Source organism: Danio rerio, chromosome 20 (assembly GCF_052040795.2).
Source record: "Danio rerio strain M-AB ecotype USA chromosome 20, GRCz13ab, whole genome shotgun sequence".
Classification (NCBI taxonomy): Eukaryota; Metazoa; Chordata; class Actinopteri; order Cypriniformes; family Danionidae; genus Danio; species Danio rerio.
The window spans coordinates 36974949-37000723 of record NC_141040.1 but is presented as its reverse complement, the minus strand read 5'-3'; the positions used below and the strand labels follow the sequence as shown (position 1 = coordinate 37000723).

The 25775-nt window shown below is 35.0% G+C and overlaps 1 protein-coding gene across 8 annotated transcripts in view; it reads left to right on the top strand.

Annotated features, from left to right (window-relative positions):
- Nucleotides 1-25775, top strand: part of nbas (NBAS subunit of NRZ tethering complex) — a 378312-nt gene that overhangs the window by 231447 nt on the left and 121090 nt on the right. For all 8 annotated transcript variants that reach the window (XR_015517670.1, XR_015517668.1, XR_015517669.1 and 5 more), the window contains 4 exons: nucleotides 5689-5898; nucleotides 9157-9359; nucleotides 17670-17759; nucleotides 18938-19133. Coding sequence is in view for 4 of the 8 variants with exons in the window: in XM_087297010.1 (XP_087153136.1) it covers nucleotides 5689-5898; nucleotides 9157-9359; nucleotides 17670-17759; nucleotides 18938-19133 (699 nt within the window). In the remaining 4 variants the exon portion in view is untranslated. The remainder of the gene's footprint in view (nucleotides 1-5688; nucleotides 5899-9156; nucleotides 9360-17669; nucleotides 17760-18937; nucleotides 19134-25775) is intronic.

Below are 25775 nucleotides of genomic sequence, written 5' to 3'. Positions count from 1 at the left end.
TATACATTCTGTTTATGTGCATTTAATGTAAGTAGTCTGTGAAAATTGGTAATTGGTTTGGTATTGTAAAAACCTTTGTATTTTTTTTTTTTTTTTTTTGTCTAGATTAAAATGTTTAACTGAAACTGGACAGAGAAAGAGAGGGAGAGATAGTTCATGTGCTCTTGCAGAAGGTTTCCAGTCTTTATTCATTCGCTTATGATCTGATGATGATAATTTGGCAGAGATCTTTTATTCGTGATAGCTAATCTCTGGCTAATGTAGGTCTTCTGACTAGTTTTGATCTGAGATTAATGCGTGTGCTTGTGTTTGTGTTTAAGGCATTAATTCTCAAAATCATGATCATCAATGCAGTAATTGGTGGGCGGCAAAACAGCAGCATAAAAACAGCATTTTGAGATTTAAGAAGTGATCTGCATCTCTTGTGCTGCATTAGATCACCTGCATATTAGCTGCCAATTTTAAATGTACATAGCTCTAGCAAATTATAAAATGATTCATTACAATACAATAAAAAATAACCTGGAGAGTATATTGGCAATATTACCATACACTTTCAGAAATTGTGCCAAAGCTGGGGTGTTAGCTTTTGTAATGTACGTGTTTGATTCTGAAAAGTGCATTTTTGCATTTTAAGACTGTATAGCTAAAGTGTACATATTAGTCACTAAAATTAAAAAAAAAAAAAAAAATCTTTAAACCCTTTGAAAAGGTACAACCCTGGGATTGTTGTTTTTATCTTTAATTGTAGATACAGAACGAGTAAAAAAATTAAAATAATAATAGTTTACTAGGTTTTTTTTTTTTTTTTTTTTTTTTTTTAACTTTTCAACTGGAAGAACATCCGCCACATAAAACATATGCCAGAGAAATTGGCGATTTATTCCACTGTTGCAACCTCTGATAAATCAGGGTCTAAGCCATAGGGCCTACTCACACTATGCCATCCGTACCGTGCCCAGGCCCGTTTCCCAGATCGTTTGAGAAGTGTGAGTGCGCTGAATCGGGCTCAAGCACGGTTCACTTGACCGGCCCTGGCCCGCTTGGAAGAGGTGTGCCTGAGTGTGGTTAACTTGGGCTTTGGTGCGGTACGCGTGTGTATGAGTGCGAAACGCGCCAAAGCCCAAAACTGAAAGCGAGACGTGACTTTTAAGGGGTTGTTTCATATTGATTTATTAATCATTCTTACTGTTCAGTGAACGCAAACTGCCGTAGTTTATTAAAGACGAGAACTCCTCAAAGGACGACAGCTGCGCGGCTTCAGCAGACCTCCTCATTCCTGCAGCACGAGAGCTTTATGATTGTTTATGTGCTCCAAAAGTGGCGGATCTGTTCGGCGAAATATCTGACTGTGTGTCACCGCATCCCTAAGGGCTGTTTGGCGAAATATTTGACTGCATGTCACTGCATAGCAAACGACTGAAACGATATAACTAGAGAAATCTCCACTGTGCTGCTGAGTGAGAGAGAGCTTCTCACTGAACAGCGCAGCAGCGATGATGTAAGCGTGCCGAGGCCTGATATGGTGTGAGTGCGGGCCGTCGGGGGAGATGGGAGGGGGGACAAGCGTGCTTTGGCCCGGTTTGAGGCACCTGTACCTAGTTTGAGTACGGCCTATTGACCTTATTCTAAAATGCAGAAGTGCGCCTGTTTTCACGATTGTCTTAGAACTTCCGCTTCAGTCGCCTATGGGAGAAATGACAAGGAATAATAAACGGCAAAAAACGGTCAAACTACTTGCTCTACAAACAAATGTTTGCATGACTATACAGACCAAGTTGAATAATATAACAAGGAAATATCAGTTTGCAACATCAAACAGCGAAACGAGCAGTTTTTAATGTCTAAAAATGAATGAAAGTGAATGAGACCGGAAGTCTCGTGCCAAAAAGATTCAAATGGCAGCGCCCGCTCGTCTGCGGAGAATAAGGTCAATAGCCTATAGGCCTATAGATCACTTATTTTGTCTGTTTTGTTGCGTCGACCGAGGATACCAAAAAAGGGCAAAAGGCAGAGCGTGAGCAGAGCAAAAGATGCCTGCTAGCATTTGCTTAGACATGCTTTTCTTTGATAGAAACGCTTTATACTTCATTACCTGCGGCTTGTTTTTGTTCTGACCACATGTGCTTAGTTATATACTATATCAATAAAGTTTTTAGTCTTTTATAAAACACTGTTGAAATACATTGTAATACATACATAAACTATTTAAATGAAAAAATACATTTGTAGAGTATATGATTTCACTCACTTGGTAAATGGAGGCCACGTGAATGGTTTGTGAGCACAATTAAGTGCACACAGCGTGCCATATTATCTGATAATTGTAGGAAATAATTCCAAAAGGCAGAATTGACCAAGTAAAGCCACTTAAAACAAAAAAAATGATGTATATGCAGAGTTCAGCAGCTAATCAGCCAGAATCAGTTGAGGTGAAGTGACTGTGACCAGCGACACCTAGCTGTCACTCAAGTGGCCACGCCATTAATTATGCAGACTTAATATAACTTAATAAAAACTAAACAGATGAGTAATAAAATAATTTTCCCTTCTCACAGTTGTCATGAAGGTCTAACTAAATTTTGATGAATTGCAGTTTCAGTTACTTCTGTATCAGCTTCACGAGGGAGAGCAGGATGTTGCTGCTTGGTCTAAGCCAAAGGATAGTGAGTGAGTGAGTAAATGAGCGAGTAAGTGTTTATACGAATAAGCCTGCTCCTGAGCAGGTTTGAGTTTGCAGACCTGCTGCTATGACAACAGTTGAGTTTTAATAATGAATGTATCCTGGAACATGTCAAATCATCAAAAATCTAATCCAGCTCTCTGAGTAATCTAGAACTGAACCCTAGAGCGGGTTTGCAATGGTTCAGTAACTGGGAGTGATAAGAGCATAGTTGAAGCAACTATTTTTCACTACTTAAAGCCCTTTAATGGGGCTTTGATGGTAACTTTGCAATACCGCAAATTGAAGGCTGCACAAAATCTGCAGCAAATCTGCAACACTAAACTAAAATCCCAAGCTTCTTTTAATTTTGCTTGATTTCTTTGATGGTACTATCACAAAATCCTGGAGGGATTAATTAAGGTTAGGGCACCATTGATTTGGTGTGAACCACAGAGAGGAGCACTGATGACATTTGCGAGGACTCTGCTGTAGATTATGTGCAAAGCGGAGTAAATATGATGTGTGCATGTGTGTGTGTGTGCAATGGCAGGCAGGCGTGGGTGTGGCGAGTCAGAGGTAAACAACATAAGATGAATTCCTGCAAGTTCTCGCTGAGAGGAATGGAGATGAGAAATGGGATGAAACTGAATTATGCACCATCATTACTGTTGGAGATTATAATAGTAGATGTGCTGGAGAATAACAGCCTATTGCTGAACATTCATTCAAGTGGAAAAGAAAAGCTTATGCGCATTTTAGGATGTGGGCCTGTTCTGGGTGACTTCCACTTCATGGGGTCATGTTTTTAATTTTTTCAGAGCCATTTTGTATTTCATTTTGTTCAGTGTTTTTTTTTTTTTTTTTCATTTTACAGAACACTGAACAAACTGCTTTTACATCTGATCTTACTCTCCATGAGTAGTGGTCTGTTTAAAAAACTTTTTTCTGAATTGAATATAAAACAAGGGTGTGCAAAATTACAATCAAACCCTAGTGTGTAATTGCTTTTATTTGATGTGGTTGAAAGTCAGCTGTACTGCATCAACTGTTGCTTTCTTAACTTTTCTTAAAATGATTGTGTGTCTGAAAATGGCATATTTAAAATCTGAAAGACATATGTAATGTAGTTTTAACAAATATAATAAGCAGAATTTAAATGGTTCATAATGTTTGTTTAATCCCCCATAATGTTTGTTATATCCCCTGTAAGTTCAGTTTAGTTAACTAATACTGTACATTGTTTAATTAAAAAAAAAAATAAATAAATAAATATATATATATATATATATATATATATATATATTTAAATTTCATTCATTCATTCATTTTACTTAGTAGAATGATACACCAACTATTCCAGCATATGTTTTATGCAGCTGATGCATTTTTCAGCCACAACCCAGTATTGGGAAACACCCATACACACTCATTAACACACACACACACACACTCATAAACTATGGCCACTTAATCCAATTCACCTATAGTGCATGTCTTTGGACTGTGGGGTAAACCGGAACACCCGGAGGAAACCAACGCGAACAAAGAGAGAACTTGCAAACTCCACACAGAAATGTTAGGCTAACTACTGAGCCACCGTACCGTTCATTTTTTTTAAAAAAATTAAGAACGTCATAAAATTTTACAGAACCTTTTTTGCAGCATTAATAATCTAATAAATGCATTTTTAAATGTAAGAGAATTTGTTTCAAATATTTTTAATAGATGTGGCTTAGTGCTTCCCCCACATTGATTTTACTTCTGCCCAAGTATATTTGGTGACATTTATTTTTTTACTATTATCATCATTTTACACTTTTTTTATCCATCCAATAGGCAAACATCCACGATCGATTAACTTCTGCAAAATCCTCTCTTGCCCTACACGTTTCCTACTTTTTGTTGTGTTTGCGCAAGAACTGTCAGCACAATCAGATGCTCTGCACAGGCCCACAGAGACGCATCTTTTTGGGACTTAAAATTGAGGCCATCTGGGGTTTTTAAATCTTCTAAATTTTCTGGGATTTGGTTTTTGGTTTCGCTTTAAGCTGTCATCATTTTTATATTAAGCCAGATTTACTTTTGCAGCTGACAGCACGTGCACAGCCGCAAGAGCGAGAGAAACATTATATAATTAATTATTTCATCTAAGCGACTCCGATAAACTTTTCTATTTACTCAGAGAGAATAAAATTACATCTAAACTGGCTGCAAAATATATGTACATTGTTAGAAATGATTAATTAACTCATTTGCCTCATTTAAATAATCTACTTTTTTATTCTTGTAATTATACTTTTTAGATTTCCTTTGTCCATTATTTTTCATTTGCTGTACTGTGTATATATATATAAATATGTGTGTGTGTGTGTGTGTGTGTGTGTGTGTGTGTGTGTGTGTGTGTGTGTGTGTGTGTGTGTGTGTGTGTGTGTGTGTGTGTGTATATATATATATATATATATATATATATATATATATATATATATATATATATATATTTCATTTGATTATGTTGATATATTAAATATTTTTATGCTTATTTAAGATGCTTTGGCAATTCTGTACAAAGTGTCTGCAGCAGATTTTACCTGTCAGTGGATGCACATGGCCTCTTAATAGAATAAAAGTAAAACAAGTAGATGGATTTCTTTTTTTTATTTCAACAGTCTTTAAAAAAAAAACTTCAATCCATTGAAAAGAAACATTGTATAATAAATAAAAAGTTTTAAAAATCTTTTTTTTTTTTTTTTTGCTTGTAGGTAACCTTGTGCCGTGGGTAAAGATTTGTTTCAATCTGGCTACCACCACAAGTATATTCAAACCTGTGGGAAGTACTGTAGCTATACATGTATTGTCTATCAATGTAATATTAAATTATTAATTAAGTATATAAACAAGTAAAACTGCTTTAGTTTGACGGGCTCTTTTTCAATAGAATAAATACATCTGTTATTAAAAAAGCAAAATAAAACTACCATTTATTATTCTTTCTCTTCTCCTTTGTGTGTTTTCTGTATGTCTAGCTCTCTGTAGGGACCAGGTTGGAGATCACTAAACGTGCACAGAAAGCTCTAAAGAGCATCAGCGATAAGACTAAGAAAAAGGGTAACGATGACAGAAGTGAAAACTCCGCCTTCAACTTTGACACCGCCCTCACTCATGTTCAGCAGTCTCTAACTCATCTGGAAACTCTGAGCCACTCCTTCCTGCTGTCACTCAAGACAAGCCAAGAGGTAATCTTAAACATGCGCATACACTCACACAAAGTAAAAAATGGTAAACGTTTTATTTTAAGTCACAATTTCTGCTAATAACTACTGGCTTATTAGTAGCATATAATTAAAATATTTACTGTTTATTAGTAGCTTTTAAGTATGATCTAATTCTTCTTAAAACCTTGACTTTACTACTACCTTACTAACTATTAATAAGCAACTAATTAGTAGTTTATTGAGCATATAGACCATTTCGATGTGGTGACTTTTTCTGCTTGTTGTCAAACTATTTCATATCTGTAACAAGAGGCCATTCAATCAAAACTTGATGTTATTGTAACATTATTTATCAATATGTGAAACTTTTTGGACTCTCAGAAGCTATGGAAATTTAAAATGTAAAACAGGAAATACGTCAGGACCATTGTTATTGTTTGCATTCCTTAAAATGGTCTTTAGATGTAGTGGTTTATTAGTAGTGTAAATTGTGACTTAAAGTAAAGTGTTACCAAAGAAATAAATCTTGTGACACGGATTCGACCCATAAACAAAGCCTTAAAAAATTTTCAAGCACTAGGAATGTCAATTTTGACAATTTTTCCATGGTAGATCATCATTTGACATAACCAATTAGGTGCTAACCTTATTATTGCAAGATCTGTTTACTTCAGTGGCATGACAGTAAATCAAATAAGTAAATGACACCTCAAGAAAGCAAGAATCGTAACCATAAGGAAAGTGTTTCTTTATTTTCTTTCTTTATTTATGTACTGTAAATAAAGGCTAGCAGGACTGGAAGAATCAATGATTGATAATTTAATAGAAGCCTTTAATGATTAAATGTAATGACTAAAGCCACATTTCCACTATAGGGTCGAATGGTTCTCTTTGCTTAACCATTCTATTCTGGCTCAGTAAGCATGGATATAGTTTCATTTTCTACTATGATGCTTTTAACAGAGCTCTCTGGAATATGTTAATACAAATGCAGTAGTTGTTGCAAGAGAAATATAAATGGTGACATGGATGATGATTTGATATGTCTGATCTTAAGACCTCTTTTTTTCTTTGGATATTTACTTTGGTAAAAAATGCAAAAAAAAAAAAAATAAAGCGATATTGAGAAACTGGTAGACAGACAACTAAGTAGCGATAAAACTCTCACACGCACTTTACCAGCACACCTCAGCATGGTTGTTTAACTTTGCATAGAACTCCGGACTGAGAGACTGTAGCAGGAAATACAACTGGAACTGTACCTGTTCTTTGAACTGTTTGGCCTGATAGTGGGAAAGCGGCTTGTAAATCGTGCCTTCTGAGACGTACACACTGCCAGCCAGTGCATGTGTGTGTCTATATGAGCAAAAAAATTTGTTAATGTAAATATATACAGTTGGAAACTTTAGGAAATTCGAGAGAATCTGACATTTACTGTTGAATGTCCATGAAGTCACTAGTTACAGGGTTATTAGCCCACTTCATGTCTTAAGTACATTATGGGGATGCAGTTCAACAAATGATTCATCTGAAAAATCACTTTACCTTCTGCCACTTTTCCGAATGATCAACTAGAAGTCAAGTTATTATTCGTTGCTCTTACAATTGGGATCGAGGACAAGACTTTTGTCAGGTAGTGGATATCTTCCTTTGTGTTCAACAGAAGAAAAAACTCAAAACAGGTTTGGAATAAGTGGAGGAAGAGTATATGTTGCCAGAATTTTTATTTTGTTTTGGGTGAACTATCCCTTTATTCCACAGGCAGCTTAAAACAATGTGTGTTAATGACATTAGATTAACATCATGCATAATCATCCATAGATAAGATGCATCGATTTAAAGGATAATCAGCCATTAATTAATTGCTGACATCCCTCGTAAGTTTCCATGTTTGTTTCTTAGTTTCTCACTTTCTGTCCTGTAAGACAGTGGCTGTGATGGATTGGCAGGTTTGTTGCTGGTGTCCTGTTTGCAGGATAGTATTAGGCAGTCCATGCCAACCAGTGTTGACTTAAATGTACACATCCAACCATTTGTATATGGAAATGTATGGATTCATTTTTACAGCTCACACTTATCGAGCAGATAATGCTGCACCTCATTACCACCACACCTTCAGCATGTCATACAACATGCTCCCATAGGGATGAGCACAGTCTCCAAACTGCAGTTTAAATAAGCGGTCCAGGCATCAAAGCAACCAGTGTAAGAGAGTATTCTTAAACCAATGAAATAGAAATATCAACATTTATATATATTTTCATTTTTAATGCACATTTGGATGTATTAAAAAACATGTAGGCTGAATGAATTGTACAATATTTCATTAGGTAATTGGATTTTGTCATGAGGGCATTTTACAGAAACCCACATTCATTTCCTGTGCTCTTCGGGGAACTTAGATTTCACACCGTTAAAATGTTCCAAATCCATGCATTTTTTGTATGTTTCAGAAATTTTTGCACAACCAAAAGTCATTGTTATTTTTTTTGTTAGCACACAAAAGACAACTAAATAGCTTTATACATCACCATAAATATATTATCAAATTATGTGTGTGGTGGGTTGGGGGAATGCATGTTTTTGACTGTTGGTTGTTGTTGTTTTTTTAATGTCTGATTGTTAACATGTAAGTTTTATGTTTATATATTTTTTAAAAAGCAAAAATTTTCTGCAAAAATGTATAATAATACAATCTTTAAACCAAATAAATTATCAAATAACTGCAAACCAAATGATATGGAAGTGCAAAAACAAAAAAGATAATAGAACATTTATCTTTTTTTGCTAGAAAAACAAAGTGTAGCTTTTTGTTTCGAAACAACCTTGCCAAGATCATAAACCCAAGATTCATCTGGTGTTATTTGTAAAAGAAGATTTCAGTTTCACTGATGAATTAACCACCAATGGACTTGAAGTTTTGCGATTTCCTGGAGTAGATTTTACTGGGTGGTTCTTCTCAAATCGTCAAATAGTGACTCTGCCCATTATCAACACAAGATCCCATCCAAAAATAAATGCAGCTCTTGATGGAAATACATTTTGTGACCGTATTAAGCTGTCAAAACAATACCATGATGAATGCACACCATAATCAAAGCTAACAGCAGTCCAACTAAATATTACAGCGCATCACTTTTCTTGGCCAGGCACTGTACAGTACTTAAAAATTTGGTCCCGGCACATATTACACTGATTACTGCCAGAGGTTGAAAAACATTAAGAGAGGGATGTCTTCTGAACATAGTGATTATATCTTCGTATTTATGTATTTTTTAGGAACTGTTGCAGAAGTACAGTCGCATTTATGACCTGTCCAGATCGGAGCAATCTAAAGTTCACCATCTGGCCGTCACAATGGCTACTGACGGACAGCCCTTGGAACGAATCGAGCAGCTGCTTTCAGTCGCCGTTGGGACAAGCGACCTGTCCCCCAAGAGTGTGGTCCAGGATGCAGTGGAGCGAATCATAAGTGCTCTCAGGTACGACAAGCTGCTGTTCTGCTCATTGGTTTTACTTTTCTTTTTTTTTTTAAGGTAACTGGTTGCAAAAGGTTTAAACAAACAAATTAAATTTAGTAATGTTCAAAATTTGTTTGTTTAAATTCAGCCTAAATAAATTGTTTGTAACTAGTTTTCTTATTTATTATTATTATTGTTACAACCTTTATTTTTCCAGGAAAAGAACATCTACAGGCCAATGTTTCAAACTACAAATCATTTAAAATCCTTTTAAAAACATCTAGTGAAACCAACTCTTTCAACTGCAACTTTGTTTGGGGGATATTCCATGCAAAAAGTGCTGCATGCCGTATTTAAAAGCCTTTTTCCCATTTCAGTATACACCACTGATACAGACAATAAATAAACTTCCTGAGACAGAAGGCTATAGTTAGAGGCAGTTTTTTTTTTTTTTTTTTGCAAATGTAAGTTAGGAGATATGTAGAGTAAACCTAGAATAGATTTATAAACAAAGATGTGCCAATGCTTGAGCCTGCGAGTGGACAAAGCAGATCATCCTAACCCAGTGTAAAACATACAATGATGAGTGAGGGATTTAAGATCTGTTATAAATCTCAGTGCACCATGGTAAACAGTGTCTAAAGCATGCAAATTCTAAGAAGATGCATGCATATAAATAACATCGCCCTCGTCCAATACAGACGTAAAAGCTGCAGAAACAAGCTTCTTTTTAGCGTCAAAAGAAAGACAATATTTCTTTTTAAATTCTAAAATACCAGGCTAAAATAACTTTTAATTGCAGAACATGAGCAGATGAGCCTTAATTTATTATTATTATTTTTTTTTTTCAAATCCAATGAATAATTTTTTTTTAGGTGTAGGGGATTGAACCTACTGTACTCTGATCTCATGGCTCAGTTTGGTTACTATTATCATTGTCCTCGATTTAGTTAATTTCAACATCTCGGTGCATCACAGTGCATTGATGATGTTTCCCTTCACAATTTTATATTTTACTTCACAACACAAGATCAAGGTTATAATGGTTTAGGATTTTTCATTAGTCTTAGTTTTTATTTCGATTTTGACTTTGTTTTCAAATTCAGTTCATTTTAATTAGTTTTTAGAGGTAGATTTACCAGTTTTATTAGTTTTTATATTTTATAATTGTTTAGTTTTAAATTCTATTAGTTTTATTTTTTATTTTTTATAAGAATATTTGTTAGGTGCAAGATTCAAAATCATCAGAATAAATATTGTACAATAAAAACTCAACCAAAGATACATTCTTTGAAACATGTCCACATGACACATAACCATTGTCATCTACCCATCCTCAAATTCAAATACAACAGCCTAATAGATAGCAGCTCTAAGTACAATACAGTATGTGTGCAAGGCTGCTTATAAGGTTAGATACACAGTAGTGATGATCTTTTTTGATAATCTTCTCATGTTAGAACTAAACAAACCAAATATATGTAGTCAACAATCATAAATTCAGTCAGTTAAAAAATCACTATGATCTGAAAAGTTTCTTACAATTACATTTTACAAACCAACTGAAGCATGATTCACTTTTTTAAAATTCCATTACGATTTTCTGTTATGAAATGAACTTAAGTTTTTTTTTTATTCGATCCTTACATTTAATCCTTCGGTTTAGCCATGCTGCAGTTGATCAAGTATAGTTGATTAAGTCACAGTAGGCCGTCATGTATCGTTTGTGTTCAGTTTACTGAATCACGCATGCACATTATTATTGGTTCACCGCTTCTCAAATCTCATCTCAGTGTACTCTTCTAATAACTGAATAACTCCGTATATATTGGTTTATTTCTAGTCAGAGAGGTGCATCAGGCATGTTAACAATAAAGTAGTTTGTGGACAATAGTGCTTACTGGAGACGAGAATCGTTTCAAATGATTTAGTTCGATTCGGTGAACCAGTTCAACCGGTTCACTTAGAAGATCCAGTTAAAAAGAACAATTTGTTCGCAATCACTAATACAGTAGTAAAACCCATTATTGGGCACAAATGTGTTAAATTAACAAATTATCAGCAACAGTGAGGACTGACTGGAGGAGAATTGGCTCCGTAGTGCTGTACGGATCAAACACCTGGCATAGCAAATAGATTTACTACTGAAAGGCATGCAGTTGGCTTATGTAATAAATCCATTTAAAAAGAAGAAAATGAAGGACGTTTTTGCCATAATTTTAGTTAGTTTTAGTTAATTTTGTAAGTACACAATACAGTTTCAGTTAGTTCTAGTTTTTTTTTTTTTAACTCTCGTTTTTATTTTTATTTCAGTTAACAAAATCTTTTTAAAGTTTTTTAATTTTAGTTTTTATGTTTTCGCTCGTTTTCCTTATCTATAATAAAGTTGCACAAGATTACAATTTTTTCCTTTGATACAAGCAGTCGGATATGTACCTTTAATTTTACCCACTCATAGAAAACACTTTGAATGTATCAAACAAAACTCAAGTATGGGCAAGTCTTTAAAATGTATCAAACGAAAACTCAAGTAATCCCACTGAAATATTTGAGTGTTGTCGAGCAAGTTCTTGAACGCCTATGATTAGTCATTGTATTCACGCGCTTAACAAAAAGGACTGTGATTGGCTTTACAGTCAGAGCTGTTTTCAGATCTATTACTGAACCAATAGTAAATCGACACGTCTACATCACAGTCCATTGAAAATCTATTAATTTTAACACCCTTGCTTGCCAGTGTGGATTTCTTAATATCCTCACGCATTTCCTGAAACGCTTTCTCCTCCTCTCTCTGTCTCTGTCTATACGGTCTATCCCTCTATTAACCTGTGTCAGGCTGGATGTGTTTTTGCTTGATTGAGTTAAACACAGCGTTAGCCTTCGCCCTGGCCTCTCATCTCTCTCCTTTACAGCTCACTTTCTCTCTGTTTCTTACCCTTCATCTCCTGCTTTTAGGAGGTCAGCACCTTCCCTGCTGGTTGGTTCTTAATAACACGCTGTCCTTAGTAATACCAGTGATTCAGAGAGCAGACTGGTGTCAGAGTAGATATTTGAACCCATCGCTGATTTTCCACCACAACTCGTAAGAGACAAGCTGTAGTGAACTTATTTTTTCAAGGTTTTAGGCCAAACTGGCAATTTAAGATACAAAGAGGTCTGCAAAGACGGGTTACTGTGACTAATAATTTGACTTGATATGCAGCTCATCAAGTTTGAAGTATTGACTTTTTGAGGATTCCCATTTAGCCACTTTAACCACTTGAGGTTAAAAAATAAAATAAATATTTTTTATTAGGGATACACAAGTACTATGAGTGTTAAAAGTGTGTAGAGGCGTAGTTAAATCTCAGGTTTACATATCTCTCATAGGCTTTTTGATTATTAATAAAGCTCCACATGCCCACCGCCTTGAATTTTATCTTATCTTTTTTTTCTCTTATCTTTTGATTTCAAAATGCATATCAGTGAATGATTACTTAAATTATGTATAATCTTATGATGTATAGTATATATAGATTATTATAATGAATTCTATCAATTCAGTGAGTGGGGAGGTTTCAGCATAGATTTCTCAATCAATTTCTGATTTTCAACCGTATTTTGTAAAAGTTGGGTTGTTTTGAAAATATATTTCAAGGTTTCAGACCAAGCACACAACATATAAGATCCCAAAAGCTCTGGAAGGCGGTTAACTTTATTAATAATTTGGCTTGTTAGTAGATGTACATTCAATTCAAGTTTTGGAAATTAAATTTTAAACATACGCTACCAAAAAGTTCACAGTAGATCCTTAATCCGTTCTTGTAAGGGGGGAAATCTTTGACTAGGGATACATGAGTCTTATAAGCTTCAAAAGTATGTAGAAACATACTTAACATCTCAGGTTTCTAGTGTTTATCCTTGATAACCTTTTCAAATATTAATAAAGCTCCACATGCCCACAGCTTTGAAATAAAATTAATTGGTAAATCTTTTTTCTCTTATTGTCTTGTGACTTAAAAACATGTATTGGTGAGATTATACAAGTTATATTTACTATATAGACTTTTACAAGCAAATACTTCTCAAAATTTGTTTTTTTTTTTTTTTTTTTTTAAAGAACCAAGACCATCAAAGAGTGGGAACAATCTTTCTGCACCTCCTGATTAGTCATCTTACTTTGTTAGGCTGTGTTGATCAGACGTTTCAGCTCAGGCCGTAATCAAGCAAGGATTAGCGGAGGTCTCCTGAATCAGAGAAAATGGTGGTCAGAAAAATTAAGATTGATTACAGTTTGCTTTTATTCAAACACAGCCTCCTCTCTGCTGGAGTGATTCATATTCAAGGTAATTGCTTAAAGCGAAAGTGTGTTCCTGTCTTCTGCTGCTAATTACTGGTTTGCAGAGGTAGGCAAATGAATCATTAACAATGAAATTATTTGGCCACTGGGAATTGTCAAACTGTTTTGGAAAGTTTATTTCAGCCAGCTGTATTTGGTTTTCGTGCAGCCTGTGTTTTTTAAGGAGACGGAACTCTTTTTTTAAAGTAGGTAAAATCTGTGGTCCAACGAGCTGCTTGTGATTGATAGTTATATCTGTGAAGTAAAAGATTATGGTTAGGATTTATGTATAAATAATCCTCTGGTATCACAGTGTTCCTCTACTGAAGGACGTGTGTGTGTGCACTTGCGGTTGTGTGGTTCTGTGGTTGTGTTCAGTGGTGCTGTAAAATTTAAAGCAATGTTTTAAAGTCATCATAATATTGATGATGCTTAAAATGAAAACCGAAGAGATACTAAGAAGTGAAATGTTCAAAAGAACAGTATTTATTTAAGCTACAATGGGGAACAAAATTAGAGATTGACCTACAATTTTCTACATTTCAAGGTCCTGTTTAAAGTTTTTCTAACAGGAAAAAGAGAACTGCTTTGGTTTGGTTATTTTAGCTTTACTTTGTATGAACTGTTTTAAGCATATTTTATAAGTTACATAGATAGACTGTTAAGCACTTAAATGAGATATTTCACAAAGAACAGATCAAAATTTAATTAGTGAAGACTTTTAGGGCTTTCAATTTCCTCTCAGTTATTATTGTTATCCTAACTTTTCAGTTTTCACTGACTTTAAGATGTTTGAAAAAGATGAAGGTTATACAGATGAAGACCAAATGGATGAGCCTTTTAGCCATAGCAAGGGCATTCCAAATAACACATTTAAGGCCACCAAAAAAGCTGGTCATCCATGAAAAACCAATGCATGAGAGGACAGGAACATGCATAGAATGTCTATTGCCAATGGGTTCAACGCTGTACACTGTAGCTGGATTTGCTTGCGACTTCAGTGCTGAACAGTGTAAAGATCTGCCTCAGCATAAAGTGTCTTGAAGACTAACAGAATTTGAACTGAAAGTCCTGCAGTGACCAAACTTCTTATTAGCAGAAAGAATCAAGGCCAGACTAACCGTTTCAACTGCAAACTTGTGAACGACTGAACTGAAAGTGTTCAGGATTGTAGAGTGAATAAAAAAGTTTTATCAGAAGCTTTATTAGCAACATGTGGTTCTGTCCCTGTGGGCATTGCAGTGCTGGTACCACCCCTCGACTGATGAGGGGTATTGATGAGATACCGATCACATAAAAAAGCATGTTGTAGCCAACTCCCAGATAAAAATATGGTCGGCATAAAATATTATTACACTTCTTATTTTTATATGCATAAAATAGTACTATAACTGTTCTTCCCTCCTCAAAATAATTTATTTTTTTCTCCTCTGTTTACATGGAATGCCTTTAGTGTGGGAAAAATCTTTGCATTGACTAACAAACTGCCCTTAACTATACATTTTTTTTAGCTTATTATTCATTCTCAGAAAACAATAGAATTGGGACAGTTTATTTCTAGATAACATTTGCATTATTAAAATTTATTTTACCATTATGGTAATCTGAGAGGGCAGGTTAGTGCCGTGGCTTTAACCCTGGTTCATTGTCCAATTAGCCAGCAAGTTCATACAGGACAATGAGCCACATAACAAACTGGAATAAGCAGTTTCTTGAAGCAGACATTTTAAAATAATGAAATGGCCTGCCCAGAGTCCTGATATAAACTTGAAAAGTTCTGAAAAAAATTCTTGGAGACAGATATGTTTGTAGTAAGAAACCCACTACATTCAGTAAATTGGGTAAGATACTGAAGGAAGTGGATCAACATCTCAGAGCAACGTGAGAGGCTAGCAGTGTCCTGAGATGTGTTCAAGTGCACAAATAATGTGATTATTTAATGTGACATTAAACAGCTAATGACACTTTTGGCAGCTTCTGTATGATTATTGTGATCATAATAAAACGTTTTAGATGTCTTTAAATGTTAGATGTTGTTTTAGAAGAATTAATTCTAGTTAGATTTAAAACCAAACCTTTTAAATATGACCAGGGAACTGGTGAAATGTCAGAGTAATTCTTTGAATTTAACACTACATGAACATTTTAATGATGCTGTGGCAATAAAACAGCCTACTATGTAGATTACAAGAAGGGCAAAGCAGAAAAATGTGTCCCAACTAGCATTCTGCTAATTAAAGTCAAGGGGAATTGTTTTCTACAGCACATCTGAGTGAGTGTGATTTGATACATGAGTGTTTGGGGAGAAATGATTATTCCCACCAAAACATTGCTCATATGGTATTGACTTGTGATGTCTATTAACCAAAGAGAGCAGATAAGGTCAAACATACAACAAGATTATTGAAAAAGATATGCTAACTAAGGCTTGACATCTTGGACAAGACATATAATAGATGGAAAAAAAAGGCCAAACTGTTCATACATCTCAGAATTTCTTCTTGGAAATCTTCACAGAATAGAAAAGTAATTATCTTGACTTGCCTAATATGGATTTTCCCTAAGTCTGTACTTTATTTTGCTCTGTTCTGAGTTCATACCTCACAATTTTCAAATATTTTGCACCAAATTAAGCAGAAACATTCCGGAGTAAAAATTAAAATGTGAGATACCAATTTGCCAGTTCTTTGTTAAGGGGAAAGGTCAAAATTTTGCTGCTTAAATTTCGAATTACTGTAAGCAAAAGATTGCTCATATGTAGGGCCAGACGGAATCTGCAGACATTTTTTGCTATTTCTGTGGAGAATTTTGGTAAAAATCTGCAGATTTCTGCAGAATTATTTTGGGAGTATCCAGCGGAGTATAATAACTAAAACCTTAATATATGAAATAAAAAGTAATAAATTACTCAATAAAAACTGATTTAATGATGAAAACCCAATAATCAAAACCCAATTAATGATGGGCTAAAAATCTGCGGAAATCTGTGGAATTCTGCGGAAAATCTGCGGAAAATCTGCGGAATTCTGCGCGCGCAGATTCCGTGTGGGCCTACTCATATGGTATTGACTTGTATCTATTAACCAAAGAGAGACGAAGAGGTCAAACATACAACACAAGTATTGAAAAAGAATAGCCAAATAAGGCTTGACATCTTGGATAAGACATCTGACAGATGGAAAAAGGCCGAACTATTCATAGATCTCAGAATTTCTTCTCGGAAATCTTCACAGAATTGAAACTTAATTATTTTCTCTTGCCTAGCATGGGTTTTCTCTAAATCTGTACTGTATTTTGCTCTGTTCTGAGTTCATACCCCATTATTTTCAAACTTGTTGCACAAAATTAAGCAGAAACATTACAAATTGAATGTGAAATTGTGAGATACGAATTTGCCAGTTCTTTGTCAGGCTGAAAGGTCCGAATTTTGTTGTTTAATTTCGAATTATACCTTTTCTCTCAAGACTTTTTTTCTTTCACTCAATTGCAGCTTTGTTTCTCTTAAATCGTGGTTTATATTTGTATATATTTGTTGGTTTTTTAATTACAATGACAAGAATGAAAATGCTAAATTATATACAGTATAAGTCAGAATTATTGGATAAAATTACTAGAATTCTGATTGATTTTGAGTTTATATTTTGCAGCTTTTACTAGAAGTCACTGTTTTAAGCAAACATTTGTAGTTACATTATTTTCTTTATTGAATTTATTTATTTGCTTCATTTAGAACAGTGTTATTATTCAACACCAACATGACAGAGCAATTTCTCCATCAGTAGGAATGAAACTATAATTAGATGGTGCAGCCTCATCCATTAAAGCAAAACACATATACCTTTAATGGAGGGAGACAAACAAGGCCAGAAGGGAATGGAGAAACCCTGAAGCTACAGAAAATCCCTTCCTTCAGTCGACATGCATAAAGTTTGCAGCCATAAATCCACTTAAAGGCCTCAAGACATTGCATCAAAACTCAAGCTGTGTGTGTATGTGTGTGTGTTTGTTTTCAGCGGCGACAAGGACGTGTTGAAAGATTATGCAGACCCCTTGAAGGTACTGGAAGGAATAGTTGCAGTGGTGCACACTAATGTACAAAGCGGGTACGTTTGTCCTTTGTTGCTATGTTCTCGTTTTTATTATTGAAGCACATTGCTGTCCATTTTGCCTCAGAGAAAAGGATATGATGGTACTTAAAGTGCAACATCATCTGAGGACACAGTACTCTAGCAGTATTGTAAAAAAAGCTAATTTATATATAGTGGTAAAGATTTTAGGGATGTTTCTGGTGGTAAAGGAAATTGTTTAGCTTGGTCTGAAGAAGAACCAGTTATAGATAAAAAAGTGTTCAAAAAGTAATTGCACTTCTTTTATAGTAGTAATTAAAATAAGAAATGTTTTTGAGGATTTAAAATCTGATGTGTAATCGCATATAAAATATCATTGTCACCATTAATTCAAACATAGTGCACTGGACAAGTCTGAACAAGTTCCGTCCACGCATGTGCAAGGCAGGCAGTTCTGTACAATTGCATAATCTATTGGCTTAAAGATATCGGACTAATTTTGATATCAAATTTATAACGATAACAATAAAAATTGCATTTATCAGCTCATAACAATATGGCTGCCGATTTATCATGCATTCCTAGTATTACTTTATCTTGATGGTCCTATTTGCACATTTCGTTGACCATTTGCATAAGTTGCATAGCATCTACATGCCAACTCATTCTCATTTGAGTATTAGTAGACTGTTTGCTTAACATCTGCTGACACTGCTCCACCAGGAGACATTCAACCGACTATAAAAAACTTTGCAACTACAGTACACGACAGCTTAGACCAACCCTAACCCCAACCTTACAGTCTATTAAAGCTCTAATGAGAATGAGTTGCAATATAGTTTCAGTTTAACTTAATATCAACAAAATGTACTGAATGGACCATCAAATTAAGGTGATACCGAAAAACATTCCTTTTAAAAATGTTTTCTGTGCTAATATTTTAAAAGTATGATTTATGTTGTGTATACTTTTCCTGTTATGGCAAATAACTCATTACTCCAGTCTTCAGTGTCCCATTTTTGGTCATATAGAATTTTTCTCTTGATTATTAGAGGAATAAAAAGTTTTGAAAGAACATCATTTATTTGTATTATAAATCTAAAACATGATAAATGTTTTCATTGTCGATTCAATGCACCCTTTCCAAATAAAAACAATTATTTATTTTAAACTAATTAAATTAAATTAAAATGTGTTCCATGCATTTCTTTTAGTGGGAATATAGTGACATCCGAGGACATGCTGGAATGGTTGCGACCTTTTTGTGGGGATGACACCAAACCTGTACGACCCCGAATTGAGGTCTTGCAGATCCTAGAACATTCATTCAACCTCAGCGATCAAGACATCCACCTACTGGTGTACTTCAGGAGCCAAGCCATTCTGAAAGCCTGCTGGCCAAACAGAAAGGTGAGAAGAAAAAACAGTAAAATATGCATATACCCACACTGGCACAAAACACGATTTACACTTCACACATAAATATTATTACATTCCCACATCTCTGACTCAGTATTAGCTTATTTCCTCTGTGAGGCACTGTGAATGTAATCTCATTTTACAGCGCAGCCCCTTGCGAGTTAGCATGTGCTTATAGGAATTGCTCGACTATTCTCACGCATGTAGTAATGTGTGTGGGAAGGAGTGAGATGTTATTTGGGCCAGGGATCACTGATTGCCTGCTTAGCCGTGCTCCTTGGCCTCACCTCATGTTCCTTTGGGGATGCGAACATGTCCTTCTTCTATTATATGATGTGTCTGTCAGTATGTATTAGAGCTGCTGAGAAAATTCAAGAACTGAGTTTATAGAAGATATTAGCAACTCTTTTGTCTAAATTCTGCCAGTGTTTTTCCTCAGGGGGAAGACCTGCTGAATATATACTGGATGAACTTTTGGTTTTGCAAAAGTCAATAAGGTCTGTTAAATATAGTGGATTAGATTATTTATATAAATTAGGATTCACATCCACCTATATTAGAGGGAGTTTGTGCTTTATATTTATATATATATATATATATATATATATATATATATATATATATATATATATATATATATATATATATATATATATATATATATATGAATATTTATTGACTGATTGATATTTGATTAATCCATGACTTTTAATTTGAATTAATTAATTGGTTGTTGGATGATTGATTGATTCATTCATTCATTCATTCAATAATGGATTTATGGATGGATTGATTGAGCATTTTTATGAACATATAGATTTATGGAATGCATTTAAGACTTTTTTTTTCTTTAATGCTTTTGTATCATGCATCAATTAATGGTTACAAAGACAAACAGGTGAATGCTTGCATAGATGGGTGGGTGGAAAGATTTATGGACATTATAGATAAACTATATATATATATATATATATATATATATATATATATATATATATATATATATATATATATATATATATATATATATAGTTTATCTATTATGTCCAATGTATATATATAATTTGTCCTACTGAATTTACAGGCTGCACTTGGTTTTGCAGAAGTGAAATAGATCATCTCTGCCTAAAATAGTGGATGCTTGTTTGTACATTTTTCTAAACAACTTAGAAGTGATTACAAAATCAACTAAAAATTGTTTAACAGATTGTATTTTTAATTATTCTTTTCATAAATGTAGTAAAATAAATTTCAGTGTTTCAAATAAAAGGGTTTGTTTGTGTAACATGGAAATTCATCTAAATCTGGTGTGGATGAACGGATGGATGGATAAATGTGTGTTGTACGGCAGGTGAATTATGGAACATTTTGAAGAGAATCAAAGACATTTTTCATTAACTTACCTCCATTGTGGATGGAAGGATAAACAGAAGAGTGTATGATTATGGATGGGTGAATAAATGAACAGGTCTGAGCAGATGGATGGATGGGAAAGAGATGAATAGAAGAATGAACAGATGCACGGTCATACAGATATATGCATAGATATACAGGTAATTGAAACCATCAAAGATTAATTACTTTTATTTTTGTTCATTATTATACCTCCCTGTGAAAGATTGTGAAAGATTTAAGAGTATTTTCATCTACTGTTTACTTCTGCAGTAGTTCTTTAATTTTCTGACGTGAAAGGAAAAGTCACCTCATCTCACACTCAACATGCATTACAAAAATTCTCGCTGTTAATCCATTTTCTGCCAAATCACATAATCCATTCTTTCTCTAAACTTTAATCATGCAAATGAACATTTATATAAGCAGACGTTATCAGATGTTTGGTTTCATTTTAAGAGGATTACTCCACCGATTGTTTAATAGAATAATTAAATGCAACTTTCAGTCTTCGGGGCTTCAAATCGAAATATTGCCGTCAGTTGTTCCAATTTCCCATCAGCCCTTATTTAGTGTTGTTCAGTGGTAAAAAACACCAAGCTTATGGTTGGAAAGAGTCATTTCCAACATCACGGTTTGGAGCATTTAAGATGAAGTCTAACCTTTAATTTCACACATTATAACTTCTCTTTAAAACTCTCCTAATTGTAACCTCCATTGTTGGCCGTATCCCTACGATGGGTCTCCAATGTTGACAATAGCTTTGTTTTCCTCAATGAAATGAATTAATCGTGTCTTTATTGTGATCTGAAAAAAGGAAGAAAATTGAGGGAAGTTGTAATGAAAAGTTGTGCCCTGAAGGAGGAGGAGTAATTAAAATGAACAGATTGAGGGAAGAGAAACGGGATTGGCTCTATTTCACTGAGATCTAGCGTCCTCGAACGGGGGCCATGCCTAAACCCTGATTGAGGGCGCTCAGCCGGGCCTGTGTGCCCTGAGCACTGGGCATCAAGCCATGGCTCGCTGGCGTCGCATCTCTGCCTGCTGAGCAGCAGCCGCTGGTTTATATCATCAACCGCAGAGTCTGCTTATCAACTGGTAGCCTCAGGTGTACAAGAGTTTGAGCCGCACGGTATTGAAAAAAAAAATGGCATTGCGATGTTTTGTTTTTTTGCAATATACAATACAATATGAATACAATTTAAACATTACTTGAATAGATCTATTTGGAAAGATTACATGATTTTAGATTGATTTGGATGACTAAACAAATAACAGGAATATTTAAATACAATAGATATACAAACAAAATGAACAGTGCTCTATTCTTTTCTTGGGCATCTTACAGTATTCAAGTATAGAAATAATCATTTTTACTCTTCACTGTATAAATACAATATGAACAAATATTCAACAATCAACATTTATTTGCCTAAATAGTTTACAAAGCACTGGAACTTCTAGATTCTGACTATTCATATTAGACTTTAACAAATAAATTTGTTGAGGAATTAAGCTTTGAATGTCACTTTTTATGAAATCATTGCCCTAGACATGCTATCTTTTTTTGTAAAATAGCCTATAATTGTGTATAAATACTGCCAAAGTGAATTTTTTTTTTTTTTCTGGAAGACCAGTCTGAATTAAAGTTGTGTTTTTTTCTATCAGAAGGTTATGGCTGTATCCAAAATCACAAACGCCTGCTCCATTTACACAGGGCGTCAGCGTCAAACCTTCCCATCAACTTTGATTGGTTGATGTCTGGCATCACCGAACTGCATTGTTAATCCGTCAGTGCTGCTTCAGTGGCGTTGTTCGCTGCAGAAGTTGGGAATTTCTCAACTTTTTAAGCCCCAATAAGAGCATCAGCCAATCGGATCGCTGTAAGTAAACCAGATCAGACAGTAGCTTATTGCTGACTAATTTCATTGGCTGATACTGCTACAGTATGACGATCATGTCAGTCCCAACTTCAGATACACGGCCTCTGTCAAGCGTTGACGCTGAAGCCCAGTGTGAGTTGGGCTTTAGTATAGATTTACAGATGTAAGGGCATCCGCTTCATTAAACATTTGCTGGAATTGTTGGCATTTCATTTAGCTTTGGCAACCTCTAATAAACAAAGGAATAAGCTGTAGGAAAATGAATGAATTCATGAATTTGGTGGAACTCTTGAGACCTACCTGAGCTAATACTCCCTCCTCTCCCGATGAAATGGGAGGGAACCCCAGGCTCGAGGATCTCAGCTCAGGACTCTCTCCCGGGACAACATCTCAAACATGCTTTATTTATCAAACATCAGCTAAGTGTGAAATCTTGAAGTTTAAAATCAGTCGCCTCAGTAGTGCTAGTGTTGCAGACACTGATCTTACTCTAAAATGTTAAACTTTGCAATTCATCCACAAACTGTGTGTTCAGTACTGTTGTGCTTGAATATAATCCTGACTCGACATTGTACATCCTATGATGTGTCTATTGCAGATCCACACATTGCAGTGTTGATGCTGAATAGATCAATTATTCAGCCGTTTCATGTACAGTATCTTTATAATGTCACTAGCCAAGCTTTTTCTCTGTGATTGTGTAGTGTGTCTGATCATGCCCACAGGATTGCACACTTGTCTGTTAATATAACGCTTCTACCCCCTGTATCCCAAACTAATCATCTCCTAACTCGCACACCGGCCCATCATGCCCTACTCCATAGCAACCGTTGCTGCGTTTCGGATCTCGCATCTGTTTGCTGTGTTGCAGGTTTTGCTGAGCTGTAGGTTCGCTGTTGTTGTTTACTGGTGCTGCGTTGCGGTGCTGTTTATCTCCCTGATGTATGAGGGGGAATTGTTGAACTTTATCAGAGCCGAATATAGAGGCCATCCTTCTACATACACCAAGAGGAAACGTCAGAGCTTGTAGAAAGGGGAAGAAGAGCAATAGAAAGCGGCAGGATTATTATTGCACGCTTGTCTGATTGAGGAAATGACTTTGATCGCAGACAGAATGAGGGTTGGTTGGACTTTTTGTCTCTTTCACTAACTGTCAGTGGAACGTAATAACTCTCTCAATTACATTCAAGGGCTTTAATTGCTGACGGGTTTCCCTCTAAAATGACACATACGTTTCCTCAGCAGAAATCATTGTTGCTGTAAGGAGATTCTGTAAAGCTGGTGGTTTTTTCTTTTTTGCTGCCGTGTTGAGGTTGCACTTTTTCTCTCGTTTTCACAAATTGCCTTGACAGTTAACTCGAAGACTTGTTTGCCATCTGTAGTCAAAACAGGTCACTTCTATACACAGTCTTGTGAGTTTATTCTCAAGTTTCTCTCTCAGCTCTCAGCTTAGGGGTTTCTATACAGGTATAGATTTTCTATTTTTAGTTTATATTTAATGTTTTTTCCCTCCAAGCAAAAATGTTACAGTAAGCTAAGTGACATAACTGACCCAGACAGCTGCTACTGTTTAGAACTACTATTTTCTAAAAAAACATATATATATTTCCATGGTCTGTTGAAATTCTTGATTCTGATTGGCTGAGGGTGTGCATTAAAATGCACAGGTAGTTCCAGTCAGTTTTGATCACAGTTTGAAATAAATGCTCTTTTCCCAAACATTTGTAGTTACTCACATCTGCTGCGCAGGAAATCGATGAGAACTGTTAATGGCAGGTGGGGATGGAAATCTGCAAAATTAGAAACATACGCCAGAAAATCCAGTTTTAAGAGTTTTTCAAGTGATAATATAGCAATTTTAAAGTCAAATTAGCTGTTTATGTATAAGGATAGCACATTTTTTAATATGTCGGAGAATCTCTGAGAAAGGACGTCATGGTGGCGCAGTGGGTAGCACGATCGCCTCACACCAAGAAAGTCGCTGGTTCAAGCCCCTCTGGGTCAGTTGGCATTTCTGTGTGGAGTTTGCATGTTCTCCCCTTGTTCCGTGGGTTTCCCCTGGGTGCTCCGGTTTCCCCCATAGTCCAAAGACATGTGGTATAGGTGAACTGAATCAGCTGAGTGTGTTTGAGTGCGAATGCAAGAGAGTATAGTTTTTTTTCAGTGTTGGGGTGCATCCGCTGCGTAAAACATATGCTGGATAAGTTGGTGGTTCATTCTGCTGTGGCAACCCCTGATTAATAAATGGACAAAGTGGAAAAGAAAATATTTGAATGATCTCCAAAAAGTCAGCGGCACCTCCGCGAACAGTTTTATATCAGGTAGACCATCTCGGGAACGGCCGCTGGATCTAATTTTTTCCATCTCTGTTGTTAAAATGTGATATGTAACAACTCTTGTGTGTATCTGATGGTCAGTCTTTGGGCTTTTGAACCTATTATTCCTTTTAATGCACTCCGCTGGTGTGTTGTGTGGTCCTTCGTTTCCATGTCGTGCATTAAAATCATTTAACGAATGACAAGCCGTTGATTATTCCTTACATATATACTGTATATAACGTATTACAAGTAATGTGAGTTGTAATAATATTACCTTTCTAAGTAATGGATTGCTTTACATTTAAAAATTAAGTAATATTATTTTATTTACATTTTTTTTTAAATATAACAAGAGCTTAATAATTGGCATTTAAAAAGATTAATTTCTGAATTAAAATTAACACAGTCAGGTCGAATCACACACTTGAAGGGAAGAAAAAAGAAAACAAGATGGCAGGCCAGAGCCTAAGATTTCTGTGATGGAAGTATTCTCATTATTTTGAATGCATGGAAGGAAAGGAAAATGGGACCATCTCAATGGACGGTGATTTACTTAACTAATAAGAAAAGAGTACAGAAATAGCAAACACATTGCTTTAAACTTTTAATAATTTGTATATATGGCGTATTTAGCTGTGGGGTCAGAAAGTTCTCACAAGATAACATTATACTAAATTATTATTTTTTAAATAAAAAAGGTAAATGAAGGTGTAGGTTTTATACAGTTTCATGTTAATTGCAAAACTCCTCTATTTAAAAAAAAAAAGCAGAAAACAAAACCTGTAAATTTTGAAAGAGATTAAGCCTCAATCAGTCAGAAAAAGTAACTCAAATGTAACGTAATGTAATGTGTATAATGGAATGTAATGTGTAATGCATTACTTAGCATAAAATGTAACTATGTAATGCAACTAGTTACTTTTTTGGGAAGTAATATTGTAATGCATTACTTTAAAAAGTAACTTTCCCCCAACACTGTATAAATTAATATATGTATTTAAATTCTAGTTTAATAACAAAATAAAAACTAAATGCTAAAA